Genomic DNA, 16237 nt, shown 5'->3' on the forward strand with positions numbered 1-16237 from the left:
ACACATGGTCAAACCCGTTACAGTTCCAGTTTGGACGCCGCCAGGAAAAAACGCTATCAGGGGACAGAGGGGGACAGTCTGGAGGTTGTTTGAGGCCAAGCTGAAAATCCAAAAATGGAGCCTTTAATTGTCATCTCCATTGGGCCTGTTTGTCAGCCGGCTGGCTAATTAAATAGGATGTCTGCAGTCGAAGCTTTGAGCAGCTGTGGAAATGTAGGGAGGGTCTCCGCTAAAGTGCTGGCTTGTTGAGTGTTCCTCTATTTCCAGAGCTGTAGAATGCTGCAGATTATAAAGAATTAAACTGTAGACACAATTAAGAGATGCACACAGAGAGAACAGGGAAGAGAAATTACTGCTGGCACACACCACCACAAACACCAACATACTCTCTCACACACAGAGACAATTTTCTCAAATCTCTTCCGCTGACAAACGAGATTCATATTCAGGCGTTTTGCCCCCTAATCTCGTATTATCCCTGGCATTCAACCTAAGCTGTTCAGCAGCGATAGCAGGAGCAAGCGACACGTATATGCACAGCAAGGGTTCAGAATGAAAGACACCAATAAAAACTACACATTCAGAGCAACTTCTGGGGGAACGAACCTCATCAAAGGCTTCAACATGTATGACACGGTTAGCGAAACACTTGTAGGGGACTCTTCTTCTAACACTTGAAAAGGGCAATGTGACAAAACACAGAAAACAGAACAGAGCCTCCACCGTTTGTGTGGTTATGTCCACTTCCCCAAACATTTGCATGATGTGCAGGCAACACATTTAAGGACGGCAGGACAGAACCGGTTAGCTTCCTTAAATCATCTTCTAGGCCTATAGCCTATGCTACTGTACTGTGTACTATGGTCTTTTTTGGCTTGTGCTGCTGTGTGACCCACCGTACTGAATAGATGGACGGTGGTAGACGATGGTAGCCCAGCTCAGGAGCTGTAGCCATAAAAGTTGTTCAATTGTCGGCTTCCACTGCTGTGCCCTTGAGCAAGGCACATGGTGCTCTGGGGGCACTGACCCATAATAATAATTGACAAATGCAAGATGCTTTGGATAAAAAGCATCAGCCAAATGAGTAAGTAAGTAAGTAAGTAAGTATGGCCTATGCTGTTGTTTGGCCTTTGTTGTGCAGTGTGCAGTGAAGGACACCGCAAACTCTCATTCTGGAATTCCAGACACAGTCCAGTGTCAGAGCTATCAAAGAGTGGGCAGCAGTTGTACAAGTTGCCAACGAGGTCATGATTGTCTCCTGTCAACACAACCATGGCTGCGGCTGATCCTATCCAAACAACAACGCCTGCGGTCTATGCCAAGTCGCTCTCAATAACAAAGCCGACCTCCTGAATCTCTAAACAGGACAGAGGCCCATAGAAGCCCCCTTTTATTGTCATGCCCACCTTGAGCAGTAACCGAAAGAGTCACAAAGAAGTCATAAATGGCCTTGTACATGTCTGCTTGGGTTTATAATAGTGTCTGCTTGAAACACTATTAATAGAGAAGCATTAAGTGAGATAGAGGCTGCAGTGTTGCGGTGGACAGCCTGGCTCAGACATCCCATAATTCTACTTCTCCCCGTCTGTCGCTCCTCTGATGTCTGTGGGGCACTGACAGGCTCTTTTATGTTGGCCCACATGCACAACTTCAAACACCGCTGTGGTCTGTGTTTGCCCAAACAACTACTGCTGCTGCTCCTGCCACTGTGGGAAAGTTCACTCTCTGTTTTTCCTCCCCAGTCTTTTTTTTAAAAAAGTACAATTTCAGCAATCAGTCAAGAGTGTAATAGGCAAATTTTAGGCAAATAACGTTACCTAAAAATATCTGCAATGACTAATTACAATCCATGATGCAAGTGTATGGCAGGTCTACAAAAAGCTCCACTCAATCTCAATTTCAAACTCAAACAAACCGTATCTTCACATTTTTCACTGGCAAAGCAATAAATGTACAAGCAGTGTTTGACCTAGCCAATGTTTACATTACGCAATCCATTTACACAACAGGCATTTCATTACATAGATGCTTCATGCTCCAAAAATCATATTAAAATTAAACATTCGGTTCAGTAATAATTTCCACTTGTGCACAGGGTGGAATTTAAGTCTCTTAGGTCTTATAGCTTCTTAGGGGAGGCTTTAAAAACAAAGTGATGTGGAGGTTAACAAACAAAAAAAAACAAAAAACTCAATCTACCAGTGGACAGATGGTGGACGGACAAGAGGTGACCTGTTGAACAACAGTGAGCATTTCATTAGTAGAAATCGGGGGAAAGAGATGAGCAAGGGATACAGAGAGAGACAGAGAGAAAGAGATGAAAAAAGATTGACTGTAAGAAGCCAGCAGAGAGAACAAGAGAGATTGATGGAGAGATTGACCCAGAAGAGAAGAGAGTCTGAAGGGGTGGGGAAAGAGAAAGAGATGGATAGGGAGAGGGAGGGAGAGAGAAAGAGAAAGAGAGAGAGAGAGAGAGAGAGAGAGAGAGAGAGAGAGAGAGAAAGAAAAAGAGAGGTTGCATCACTGTGCCCGTATGATGAAGGCTTGGCTCAATCTGTCTGGATAAGATCTGGCAAGCCGAGCCCTATCCTTAACCCTACAGAAGGCCTGGAATGGAACAGATGTTGCCATGGCCACTGAATGTGGCTGCCATGGATACGGGAGTTAGAGAAGGAAGAGACTGCCATGCTCTCTAGAGAGTAAAGTGATTCTCAGCATCTGTTTGCTTCCTGACATACACAGCCAGGGTCAGGCTGCATCCTCTCTGAATACTGCTCTGAAATCAGTGCACATTTCCTATACATATACATGTCAATCATCAGTGGTTTCTCTAATTGGTAAATTTCAGGAAATTCAAGGATTACCATTTTCATGCATGCGCACACACCACACACCTTCTGGTAGAGCGGGGTCCCTGTTTAGAACTGCAAAACGTGGAAGTTGGATTCCTTCTGCCTTCAAGATCCGATACACTTCTCTCCTACAAAGAAATTATCAGTGATAAATACAACTTTTAAAGAACACACACAAACACCCTGTCAAGATACTTCAGTTCCCACAGACAGATATTTTCTCTTCAGTGATGTCATCATAAGCACACTTCACAGGGCATAGAGAGGCATCTGGCACCCCATAAACACACACAACCACAAACACATACGCATATGGCCGCCCTATCATGTGAGCGGGTAATTTAATCAAGGTACTTATGGCAGGAGTCACACAGTCTGTCCTGTTGGCAGGGTGTCACATACATGTCAGCCTGTGTAATTCCCATATGAGGACAGGGAGCTCACAACAATCAACTATGTGTGTATTAGCATGCAAGCTGTGAACAAGGACCAAAAACAGACATCAAACCCTACTGGGTACACCCAAGAGCTAGCAATGCTGTCTGGTCTGTGTGTCTGATTTTAATGCATCAATTACATCTGATTAATGGGCATCTGAGGGTGTCAAAGACCAAATATCTAATAAAGGGACCGTGACCGATGTTTAATGATGTCAATGTGAGCGATGGCCATTGCTTACGACTGAAATGTGCAGTCGAATAAGCAGGACATCCTTGTAAAAAATGACTTCCTGTCCATCACAAGTAGCAGATTGTCAATAGTTTAGTTGTCAATGTTTATCAGTGGACTTCCTAATGAAATACTTCCACCAATAAAATGGGGGGGGGGGGGGGGAGCAAGGACGAGGCATGTTCCTCACCTGTCCTGGATACAGTACTGCAGGTCCAGGTCATTGATGACAAACGGGTTTCTGAGTTTCTCATAGGCTACTGCTTTATCCAGCGGGAAACCTGCAAGAAAGAGAGACCCCCCACTCAAGTGAGATTACATCAATCAGACATCAGTGTGAAATTCCACCTGCCCAAAGTACATGATATCCTAACCAAGACAACCTTACACACACACACACACACTAATGGGGCTCCCCATGATACTGTATTCCATAATTCTATGAAACACAAAAGTGCATCAAATCTATCACCGTATTTAGCTTGCAATCATTTTGCCCTGGTAGTGTTCCACCACCCCAGCACACTTATCAAACTGATATGAGAATCAGACCAAGTACTTTTATTTCTTCCCTATGTTGGTTCATCATTATTCTCTGAAACGCATCCCATTTGGTGTTTATTAGATCTGTGTTCTGTTCATTAAGATGTATCAGGCAGCACAGATGACTTGTCTCTCCTGAGCCTAGAGGCCATCAGATTTCAAAGGAAGCGTTTTATGATGTGATGGTATCATAATCTGAGAAACTCTGAGATCCCCTTGTCACTGAGCACACTACTTTTTCTAGAGTGTGCTCTGGCAGACAAGTGATAAGAGTTAGGAGGATAAGACTTAGGAGGAACGAGTAGCGTTAGAGGAAATATTTTTAATCATTCTCAAGCAAACTTGATGAAAATTAGATTCAACTCACTTGTCACTGAAATAAGGCACAAAGCACATTTTAAGTTTGGAAAACAACACCATTTAAAGCTGTCTGGAGCAAAGAACTTTTACATCTCAAAACAATATCACAACATTTTTTTTTTTTAAATCACTCAAGCATATGGACACATTGCAACACAAAAGCAGTTGAAGACGAACAAATATTAGACAAACTTACTTTTATGCAATCTTTTGTGCTTACTGCCCACCAAACCCCAACATTCCAAGGTTGGCTGCAGTTGGTTGTAATCTTTAAGAATAATCAGAAAAACAACCAGTTCCACAAACACAGATGTTTGTTACTGGGAATGTCGCACTTGGAAAAACTCCACTCTGCAAACACCAACAGAGACTGGCGCCACATACCGTAAAACTCCAAATAATAGCCCGGGCTTTTATTTTCCCAAATCGCCAAACTGCACAGGCTAGTATTAGAGACAGGCGTCTATATGAGACAGGCCTTTAATTCCCTTTACACAAAACTTTTCCTCTGCAAAGATGGAAAATATTATCGAATTAATTATTTCATCTTATGTCTGTCTACCTATATGACTAGGCTATCTGATGACAATTACGGATCATCATTCATTTAGTGTTGAGATTTTGTTCATTGTGAGATACAGTAAGATCCATAGGATAGCCAGAACAGATGAAACACGTTTTAATTAAACGTAATCTACAAAGAGATCGTATCACACTGAAAGCTCATATTTTGTCACTAGCAAATAGCCTATATCGGTCCTTTGTCAAATACAGTTGCATTATCAGCCCTGACCAAAACTGTTCAGGAATTATTTATGCAAAAGTGGAACGTGCTTAATGTTTCATTCTCCCTCCTTTTCGGCACGAATGAAACAGTATGAGAGCATGAACGATATTGTTTCTCCCGTTTTGTATTTGCCAAATTTGACAACAGTCTACATTCAAATCATAGCCTACTTCCAGGCTCGCAGGAACATATTTTTGACCAGGGGTGCTGAATAACAAAATAATCATGGATTTCTCCCCCAGCATATGATTCGAATTTAGACAGCTAAATACGCCATTTCACCGCCGTGTATGAGTAGGTCTAAGAGTGAGAAGTTTTATAATGCCCTGGGCAGCCACATTCCACTGCAATGCGCAGCACTTGCCACTCCGACTCATCAATAAAAACTGCGCGCACACAGCAGTCCCATAGAAGCGCACTTGACTTTACATCATTAACCTATTTCAGTAGGTTATATAGCCAGAGAATGTCCGTAGACGGGCTCTGATATAGCCTAGTCTAAGGTAAATTCCTTTTCTGACTTCTTTCTCTTTATCGCCATGGCATTTAGAATAAAGAATAACGTTCGCGAACCGTTCTGGTTTTGTTGCCAGCATAAAAACAAGCTTACCATCGGCCTATCCGCAAATTTTAAACACAAGGGATGAATTGAACGATGACGAAGTCGGACATATAGGCATAGTTCATATTGGAAAAAAAGTTATACAATTTGGAACTCTAGTTTTTCCCCACCGCAGTCTTTTAATGCCATCTAATCATAACGTGCGCAGTCTGCGCCACACTTAAGCCCAAATCACACCCAAGATTCGGAACGAGATGAGCAGCAACTTCATGCAACTAGGGCTGGGCGATATATCGGTATTACGACTACGACCGATATATTTTTGAAAACGATATGTAGTTGAGACAATATCGTAATACCGGTATTATGTCAAATAATGGGCCATTTTATCAAAGCCACTTGCTCTTCTGTGTTCAGACCATTCAGATAGCCGCAGCTCTGCTCAACTGCGCCCCTTGCGTGTGCACGTTCTCCCTCGCAGCACTACAAACTTTCAAACATGACGGACACTGAGTCAGATTTTGTTTACCTTGATCAGAGAGGTTAGTGCTGATGCCTATTCCGTCGGCACATCAACGGCTAGACCGATAATTCTCGTTGTGAAATCAAAATTCCACTGGAGCTCCAAGCGGTTTTGTACACGCAGATTTAAGTTACAACACTGTTTAGCAGCTACAGCTCTTCGACTCACGGTAAAATGTCATTTTTGGTACATAGCCTAGCTAATTTAAATACACTGATGAATGCTTGCGTTTAGCGACAGTAACAGATCTAAAGTCCTCAGGGAGACAACCTAAACGCTGATTTTATTAAGAGGATATGTACGCGACTCGCGAGCAGTTAGGGCATCATTTTTTATGATTCCTGAAACCCCATTCAATCTTGCATAGGGATTTTTCTTACGAACCGGAACATGCAAAAATGAACGCATACAAAACGACGGTAGCGTCTATCACACTCTTGATGAGTGACTCAGTTACGTTGTTTAAGTAGCCTAATTGTTTAAAACTATTTTTGTTGTTGATAGCAACATGTCTAGACCATCATAGTCTACATTTGCTTGTCATCTAGGCCCTATCAAATCCTTACAGGTAAAAAACCTGCATTGTGTGACAAAACTGCAGTTTTTTTCAATATTGTTGTGCCCAAAATAGCTTATTGCATTGTGCAGTACAATGTAGGCCTGCGTTGTCAGTCAGGGTCAACTTTTGGTCTTTTGTTATTTGCACAGCTTTATCAGAGCAACTGTAGCCTATGCCTTTTGTAGGCCTATGTTATTGTTTACACTTTTTTGCACAGCTCTGTTAGAGCAGTCTGAAATTAATATAATTAAAACTGGCTGTGTTGTCATAATTGTTGTGTTGAGTGAATATATGAAGCACTTTGCTCTTTCTGTTTGAAATATCAATATCGTATCGATATCGTATATCGCCAATCAGCCCAAAAATATCGGGATATCAGTTTTGGTCCATATCGCCCAGCCCTACATGCAACATTCTAAAACCTTGCAACTGTGACCAGACATGTGAATGCTTTGCGACGGCTTGTAACGACGTGCAACATCTAATTCACACTGCTGCCTCCTTTCTCTAACGGTTTCGTGTCATTGCGAATCTTTAAACAGACGATCTGACGGGAAGAATATTTAGAAGATTAAATACAACCCGAAACTAAAAAACAGACCAGGCCTCTACTGGAGACCGGCCTTTAACCCAAACCTGTAGCCACGCCAGGCGTTTAAAAGAGACAGGCGTCTCTTAGGGACTCGGCGATTATTTGAAGTTTTACGGTACTCGTTCAATTTTTGGGTCTTGGTTAGAGTTGGTCTGCATTTGTCTGGCCAGTGTGCAAGCACCTTCAAATCAACAGGTGTGATCACATCACAAAACCTCTAGTCAGCTTGCATGTTTATGCCACATCTTTCATTCTCTTACTCTTCAGGGTTTCAAATTGGCACCAGACACTCGCCAAATGCGAGTAAAAAACCTTAAATCCTTCAATTCCGCAACAGAGAGTTTATACAGACTTTGTCTATATCACATACGTGGTAGACAATGCTTTGCAATTATGACCCTCGCGGTCTACTGTCGCTAGCTTCAAGCAAAACCTGATGCTGCAAACGTTTTGTTTTTTGCTGTGGCAAACAGCTGTGATAGATTAGTCAGAGCAAGCAAGGATGTTAGTTAACGGTAACGTTAGTCATCCGATTACCGTAATTCTGTTTGGTTAATGCATTTATCCAGGAGAGCTCAACGTTTGGTTTTAATGTCACTGAAGTAATAAATAGCCTCTGGTATTTTAGGGAAATTGTTACCTAGGGTTAGGGTTATGCAAGTTCAGCAAGTTACAGGTTTTGAATATGGCATCAACTGAGTGTTCAGATCAGGAGAAACCAGATATTAAATGAATTACAATTTTTTAAGACGTTATGATTTGTATTATCTGCAGTCAGCAGGCATGTCAAAGCGTTTGGAGGAAGAAACCGCAACACTAAATCAGAGAAGAGGGACTTAATTAACCTATGCATCTCAAACTGAACCCAGAACAAAAAAGATCAAGGACAGGGAAGCAACATGGATTTAGATCTAAACATATTACATCGTTTTGTGGCTGTGGCCGCCATTGGCAAACAAAAAAGTTAATTTTATACCCCGTCCCTCCCTCTCCATTCTTTCCATCACCCCTAACTACATGGCTGTGTACTGTAGTGGACATACCTGTCAACATTGGCCTACATACAAGAAATTTTGAAACACTGCTTATGCTATCCTTCTGCCAACAGCAAAAATAATGGACTTCAAAGGTGTGCAGAGGCTAGGTTTAACCATACTTTGCTTTTACCAATTGGGCTAAACATGTTCTCACAACAACTACACAACTTCCTTAAAAACGACACACTTTCTAGTGGCAAACTCACCAGCCACTCAATAGTAAGTCATTATTTTGTGTCTGAAATCTACCAACTCTTGTATCTTGGCTGGTACAAATTTCCAATGCTGGCTCTGGCTCATTCTCTGGCTCAAGCGGGAGAGGAAATGAGCGGTCAGTCCTCCTCAGCAGATCTGCCCTTTCCTAACCGGACCTTGACAAATTGTTACAATTACGAGGAGGCAGCTGGCAGTAGAGGGGTGGGTGGGTGCCACGCCATAAACAACCTCCCCTCGCCAAACGACTGTACAGGCAGCATTGCCACTGGCAGCGGACCACAAAATAAGGTCCTCACTGCCCCCCAAGAGAATCAAATGTGTTTACATTAAGCGGAGTCTAACTCTGGCCATAAATAACTCAAAGTGCAAATGCGCAAAACATGTTTTATACCTGCTGCATCTAATTGCTCAATTTGCCTTTCAACAGCTCAACTGTACTCTTACGCTCCAGCGAAACATCAAAACGATAGCAGAGTATTCACATATTGGAACTGTTTACTGGTATGTCATTTTTCTATGCCAACTCTACATTCAGGTCCCACATAAATAAACTTCAGTCTAGCCTCATCCCTCTTGGCTGATTTCTTACTTTTGGGCAGTATTGCGCAATCTTTGTTAATTTTCCACTCACTTCCACTGCAACTTGTTTGAGCTCGTTTACAAAAGCAAAACAAATCAATTTCACAGCCCGTCCTGATATGTTTGGACAGCGAAAGGTGTTGGGACATGTTATTTGGTCTCACTTTCATAACGCGCATGGGAGCAGGAATGCATTGGCCTTACTTAAACAAAAACTCTCCACAGGTATTTCCTGCTGTTTACAGGCGAGCAGGCAACTTTGTCAGGCCACAAGGCTGTGAAAGAGATGCAATGTGAAAGCGCATAGTGAGGCTTTTCATGCGAGAGGAAGTGTGTGCGTGTGTGCTCACACACATGCACGTCAATGTACACATGTCTGTGGGAGTGTGTTTTGCACAAGCGAGAGTTCATGTAAGGCAGGGGTGGGCAACTAATTTCCCCAAGGGGCCACATGACAAACTGGGACTGTTGAGGAGGGCCGGACCCAAAATACCCAACTCAAGTCTGAACTCAATTCTGTTCAATTCTATTCTGGTCTTGTATAACATTAAGTAAATCATATGGTTTTGTTTACTAGTCGTAACAACAGATGAAAATGTGAGGGAGACAAAGGAAAAACAGCAATATTTAATCTATGTCCAGTATTTAATCCTCATTCTCGAAAAAGATTTTTTGACATTGACATTTTTTTTCAGTTTTCAAAGACTGATATAAAAGAAGTACTACAATATCTATATAATTAGGCTAGGTCATGAAAATGTGAAGAAGTCAGTAGCCTACAACCGATAGGCCTGTGCCACCATTTCATCAACACTCAGCAATATTTCATCATTAAATCATTACAATCATTAAATTAACTCTATGCAGAATTAGACTACGAAAATAGTAGGCTGTCATTAGTTAATCAACATGCACAAAGAAAACTATTTTAAAAATGTAGGCTATGTTTTTGCTTTAACTTTATGCACATAACTGTGATTGGTCAACTCGCTCTGTGTGTTGAGCCGGCTGCTTCAAGCAACCTTTGGGTAGTAGCATCATACTAGTTCGCTAACATAAGCTTTGCAAATAAACTCAGACATATTTTGGTTACAATTACGGGGTTATCCGATTGTAAAGTGTCTATCTGCCAGTAACGTTTTGAAATTAACACTTCGTATCGCCAACGAGCAGCAGTAGGAGTGCGTTCTAACAACCTTTGCGGTGGTGAGCGACATAAGAGACACACAACTTTGAAAGGTTTACGCCGACGTAAAGGCAACTGCATTGTGTCGACGCAGAAGCATAAATTCTATTCACCAGCACATCAGTGAGGGTGTTTACGTCGTAGGCTATGCATCCACGCACATATGGGCGTACAAATAGCAGTCGCTTTCAAAATAAAAACAACGATATTGATTTGCATGCATTATCTATATGCTAGGGTCTTGACTGTTGTTCTTTCACGGACCTTACGCGGGCCGGTCAGGGAAAGCCCACGGGCCGGATGTGGCCCGCGGGCCGTATGTTGCCCATGTATGATGTAAGGTATGTGTGAAAGAGTATGCAAACAAAAGTTTGCATATGAGAACACAAGGCATATGCACGCGTCTACATTCAACGTTTAGAATAAGGGTTCATGTCCTTTCGTGACACTGTGCGATCCTGGGACAGGATCCTCTTATAAATCACAGCCTCAGTCTATCATAATCTAGCAATCAGTTACCTTTGGATATCAATAACGTATTAGGTTACATTAAATGAAATAATTTAATTAATGCATCTTTTGGGTGGGCCGAGGCCCATCAAGCCCATCCACTGGCTATACCCCTGACCTCAATGAGTATCAGTATAAATCACCTTTGGAGTGGAAGGAGATGAGGCAGTCACACTGAGGCCAGTTCTCCACGGGCTCGTTGAGGATGACCTCCTCCTCAAAGGTCACCACTGTGATGTACTTGAAGAGGCACAAGCGCTCCAGGATCTCCTTCATGGGCTTGGACTTGGACTTCTTGGCCATGGCACAGATGCCCACCACAATCTGCCTCTCTGGGGGCTTTGAGGGGGGAATTGTGGGGGTAGAGTGAGGGTAAATAAACACAGATGTTTATTCAACATTGAACATTGGACTTCTCTCCTCAAATTTTTTTTTTGTGTGTTTAGTGACAAGTTTAGTTTTTTAGGCTCCAGCACAGAATCTACGGAATCAATCAACTTGAAGCCGTTTGCCAAACTCTCTCTGCTGGACATACCTGGCAAGCTTTGATTCAATGGTTCTACTAGCCATTACATGAACACATTTTTGTTGTCACTATTCAGTTAGTCAGTTGTCAGTTAGTATGCTATTTTACCCCTCAACAGTTTCAGGGTCAACATCGTCACCCTCCTGGTATGACTCACCTAGAATAGGGAGCCGCATATGTCCTAGGTGGCTATGATACAGGCTTGAGTTAACTAGCTATGAACACAAATAGAAGTCATTGAAGACAATGGAAAATATCAGGGGCTAAACCTCTCGTTTTAGTGAATTACCATGACTAGACTGCGTTGGGCAATAGCTGGGCTTATATGGAAGCAAAGAATGCATACGGCGCAATGCTCCACAAACTACTGCGTTCACATAAAAAGCATGTCACAAAAGCTGATCTTCAGAGTGCCTTTGGAAAAAGGCCCTTAGGTCTACCAGGGTCACAGCTGTTGCAGAGCTGACTGACCGAAGTGAGTTGGCTGCTTGCAATTTAGTATCAACCAGGCCTGTCTCACTGTTTAAACCTAGCTTAGCTCTTGTGTCAAATTTTAATAATTAACTGGGAGTGTGACAAAGGTCTCATTTCACACGAACATACCCCAGAATTACTAAATGGTGCCAACAGTACATTCACAGAGCAGCAGAGCAAGATTGACCAAACAATGATAGAAAAGTACATCAAATCTGCACAGGGAAAAGCATACAGTACTGCAACGTCTACGAGTTTTCTTAGGAACTTACCGAGTCATACTCTTCATCGTCCTCCTCCTCCTCTTCCTCCACGTTCTCGTACAAACAGTCGTAGCCAAGCACCCGGCCCGGGTCCAGGAGCTCGTCACCCTCCCCCTCATCGGCACCGACAAAGAAGCGGGGGTGGTCGGCATCCGCCTCCCCTCCGGACATGGTCGCCCCGGGGCACCACAGAGGGGCGCGTGCGGTGGGGCGGGGGGACTGGGGCACCCCGTCTGCCCAGAGCCGCTCTGCACCACTGGACCAATGCTGAGAGCTCCCACCAGTGCCTCCAGACCTTCACTAAATCTCCACCCTCCTGTCCTTCTGTGTTTTCGTCTCTGTCTGTCACTTCCTATCCCTCTTCTCCGCCTCTTTGCCCCCCCCCCCCTCTCCGTCTCTGTTCGGTCTAGTCAGTCTACTGCGAGAGGCAGATTAAGCCGACACAGGAGGAAATGGCCTGATTTGGCTATGCATCCATGGGACAGGCAACCTTACAAGGTTGGGTGAGGCCGGGCCTCTCTCCCCTCATCTTGGTCTTCGGATATCAGCATGGTGTTCTCTGTAAAACACACAAACACACACATGGGGTTTGACAACAGAACTCTGGGTCCTATTTCACTGATTATGCAACTGATGCAGATTACATGAATGCGATTCACTTCATAGAAATGACTTCCAGATAATGTCTTTGGGGAAAATCCTGGGTTTGTTCTGTGTTCAGTGACAAAGAACAAAGGAAATGGTGAATCAATGAAATGAATATGGAGCAATTCCACAATATCCACTTCATAAGTGGGCACATCAATTTCCTCAGACAGGTTGTCAATGCATCCTATCAAAATGCTGCATAAGAAACAGTATGCTACAAAGTAACACAAACAACATCAAAGACCCTGCAGAATAAATACATATTTAGAGGGTGATTCAATAAGAAAATAAATCCCTAGAAACTTGCTAAACACCATTCTATTATGCAACAAGATTCCACTACACCTCATGCTTTTCCACTCCATAAAAAAAAAAACATGACAGAATGTCATTCTCACAGGCCCTACAAACTGTTGCTCCAATTCTTCACTGGCACTATTTTAATGTTGGATGTGGCAGTGGTTTTTGTCTGTCTTTGTGATTTGCAAGCATAGCCATCCTGACATGATAATCCCCCATAGCTCATAGCAGGCGGTGTAATAGAAACTGCAGCAAAGGAAGGAATACAGATTTCTGAATACTGAGAGAGCTCACATCGCTAGCTTTATTCCTGTAAACAGGAGAATACAGTGTAATTATTAAGATGTCTTCATACTGAACAGACCTACTGTAAATGAGGAGTTGGCAGCAATGATGCATAATGCATTACTAGGCAGCCCCAAATTACATGATGTATGTCTATGTAACCACATTCTGCTATTTTTGGCCTTGAGAAACACACCACTAGTGTCGTTGCTCGCACAAACACATTGGGTCTTTAAATGTAACACTGAACATTTGTGCACAAATCAGCTATTTGCAAGTAAGTCTGAATTCTGGTAAAAGGTGCCACACCAACACCTCTGTACCATAGTCTATCACACTAGAAGACATTTGGTTAGCTGGAACAAACACTCGTGACAAGTAAAAATATGAACTCTAGATGTGACTACCCAAACAGAACGCATGCACGTCTGTGCACTTTGGCATGAATGTAATTGGCAGCACTGTACTGTGCAATACTGTTTTGGATTCCCCAAGTGCTCTTTTCCTGTTTTGCCAAAACAGTGACGTCCTTATTCTCATCAGGGGGCGGCCGCCCACGGTCGACCTAACCCGCAGTCATGACATCTGTCACTGGCACCTTGTCTGGTCTCTACACCACAACACTGTACAAGTACACTGCCGACCAAAGAAGCCTTTTTGATACAAGCTGCTTTGCATTACATGTACTGAAAGTCATGTGACCTGCCAGAAGTCACATACACCTCTCGTTGTGGCATCAGATAGAGAACTGACTGAAAACACTATAATTATGTAAATTCATAGAGGATGCCCCATGCATTGCCCCCATGCATGTGGATGCGTATTAATGTTATAATCTGTTGCAGATATTGATAGGAAAGGATGTAACCAAAGATCCTTTATCAGCCGTCTCTGATGTAACGTTAATGTCACTAACTAATGACGTGAACATGACGTTAACACTACCTAGCAACTGACATTTTAGCAACATAGGACATTTTACATCTAACGTTAGCCAGGTTTTCATTTCCACAACTAGCAAACTAACACTGCAGACAATTGAGTTGTATAGATGAATGGCTAACGTTACAGATATTGACTTGAATCATTTAGGAGCCACAGCCAAAACACAACAGACAGATCAGCAAATCAATAGCTAACGTATTAGTTAACCCAGAGCCTTTATATGGCTCGGAGTTAACCTAGCGAGCTAGCGGTCTAGCAGCCTTTGCCAAGTTCTATCTGAAGGATGACCTGGCGTTTGGTTTAATTTTGGTGGACTATCAGGCTTGTACGATGGTTAGACAGTGATATCTGCTAGCATGCCCAGTTAAAGCTAACGTTAGCTACCTGACGAAAGCTGGAAACAGGAGGTTTACGATGCTCGGTTTAAACAATCTCATATCAAGCACCACCACGCCACTGTGACCCTTCTATCGATGACTAGCTGCTAGCAAGCTAACATGTCAGTCAGTCGAACTAACGTTAGCTAGCTGCTAACTGTTAAATGACAAACGTCTCTATGGCAATCTTCACTGTTAACATATCGGTTCAAAGCACGTGCTTAGAAACTTTAACCAAATAAACAAGCATTTAAATAACTGTAATTTGTCTTACCTTTCATATTTTACAAAAGAGTCATTCGAAATTATTTCAACTTAAAAGAAGTTCGGTCCAGGGATAATTTGCATCGCTTTCTGCAGCCAGCTAACATCAACTTGAGACACGGCTATCTGGCTAGCACGCACCACATATCCTGTAAAACGACCAAGAAAGCAAGCATGCTAGCGGTGCGTGCTGTGTAGCTAGGCAGAGGGGTGCATCTTCTTTTCTCGTGGTGGATAAACTGCCGAGTTTTAAATCCTTACGAGGAACTTAGTTTAAGCTAAGGTTTAAAATGCGAATACATTCAAATGAAGGTTTTATTTTAGACTCTTCTTGCAATCAACTTATTTTCTTCCTCACAACCTGGTACACTAACAGTTTCTTCCCCCAGCATTAAAAAAAAAAAAATCACAAACACCAGCAACAGCCAAATGAAACATCGGTGATGACAAATTTCGTCACTAGGGGGTGGGATCGCTCAGCAAGCCTTTCAAACGTCCCACCTGAAATGTGTGGCTATGAGAAAAATGTCCTACATAATGAATGTAAAGTTTACATTTTGGAAGATGTAAAAGTAGGCGAAAAAGTTTATTTAGCTTAAAATACTAACTCTAAATACTGTAAAAACACACGGTAGGCCTAGGCTATCCTCTTAATTATCCACACATAGGCTAATAGTCCACACACTTATTTACAGTGAAACAAATGCCTGCTTCAAGCCCAATCCCACTCGTATAGCCTCAAGTAATGCAAACAGCTTCTATCAGAAGTGAATAATCTGACATCAGTGAGGTTATGATGTTTGGCAAGTGGCACAGGACAGTGGGCAAGTGGCATGGGACAGAGACATGCGACAGGCGAGTGGCATGGACAGAAGACAAGTGATAAGACAGTGGTGTAGGACAGTAGGCAAATGGCATGAGACAGGTGTGCCACCAACAACAGTACAGTACAGTGCTCCTACTGCTACCGGGCAATTCCACGGAAAATTGACTTTTTGTCACATCCATAACGCCAGTGAAATGCCTTGGCATTTGTATGATGTGAATGATAACATTCATTTTTTGTGCATTTTTTCTCATGTACATTCTTCAGCCAAAAATAGCAAATGCTCAAATTCCATGTAATCATTCACATCATACCATACCATCACATTTTATTGGCGTTATGGATGTTACAAAA

The 16237-nt window shown here is 42.6% G+C and overlaps 1 protein-coding gene across 17 annotated transcripts in view; it reads right to left on the bottom strand.

Annotated features, from left to right (window-relative positions):
* The window catches only part of ppip5k2 (diphosphoinositol pentakisphosphate kinase 2), a 41024-nt gene extending 25567 nt beyond the window's left edge, over positions 1 to 15457 (bottom strand). For 11 of the 17 annotated variants that reach the window (XM_076284396.1, XM_076284395.1, XM_076284407.1 and 8 more), the window contains exons 1-6: positions 15068 to 15457; positions 12248 to 12797; positions 11119 to 11314; positions 4621 to 4692; positions 3712 to 3802; positions 2865 to 2980 (exon numbers count right to left, since the gene is read on the bottom strand). In XM_076284396.1, coding sequence (XP_076140511.1) covers positions 2865 to 2980; positions 3712 to 3802; positions 4621 to 4692; positions 11119 to 11314; positions 12248 to 12409 — 637 coding nt within the window. In that variant the 5' untranslated portion in view covers positions 12410 to 12797; positions 15068 to 15457. The remainder of the gene's footprint in view (positions 1 to 2864; positions 2981 to 3711; positions 3803 to 4620; positions 4693 to 11118; positions 11315 to 12247; positions 12798 to 15067) is intronic. The other 6 variants (XM_076284411.1, XM_076284410.1, XM_076284408.1 and 3 more) reach the window with 3 other exon arrangements.
* Between the last annotated feature and the right edge of the window lie 780 nt (positions 15458 to 16237).

Source organism: Alosa pseudoharengus, unplaced genomic scaffold (genome assembly GCF_046254945.1).
Source record: "Alosa pseudoharengus isolate Yale_2024_CS ecotype anadromous, Long Island Sound unplaced genomic scaffold, YU_APseudo_1.1 YU_APseudo_1.1_scf_14, whole genome shotgun sequence".
NCBI lineage: Eukaryota > Metazoa > Chordata > Actinopteri > Clupeiformes > Clupeidae > Alosa > Alosa pseudoharengus.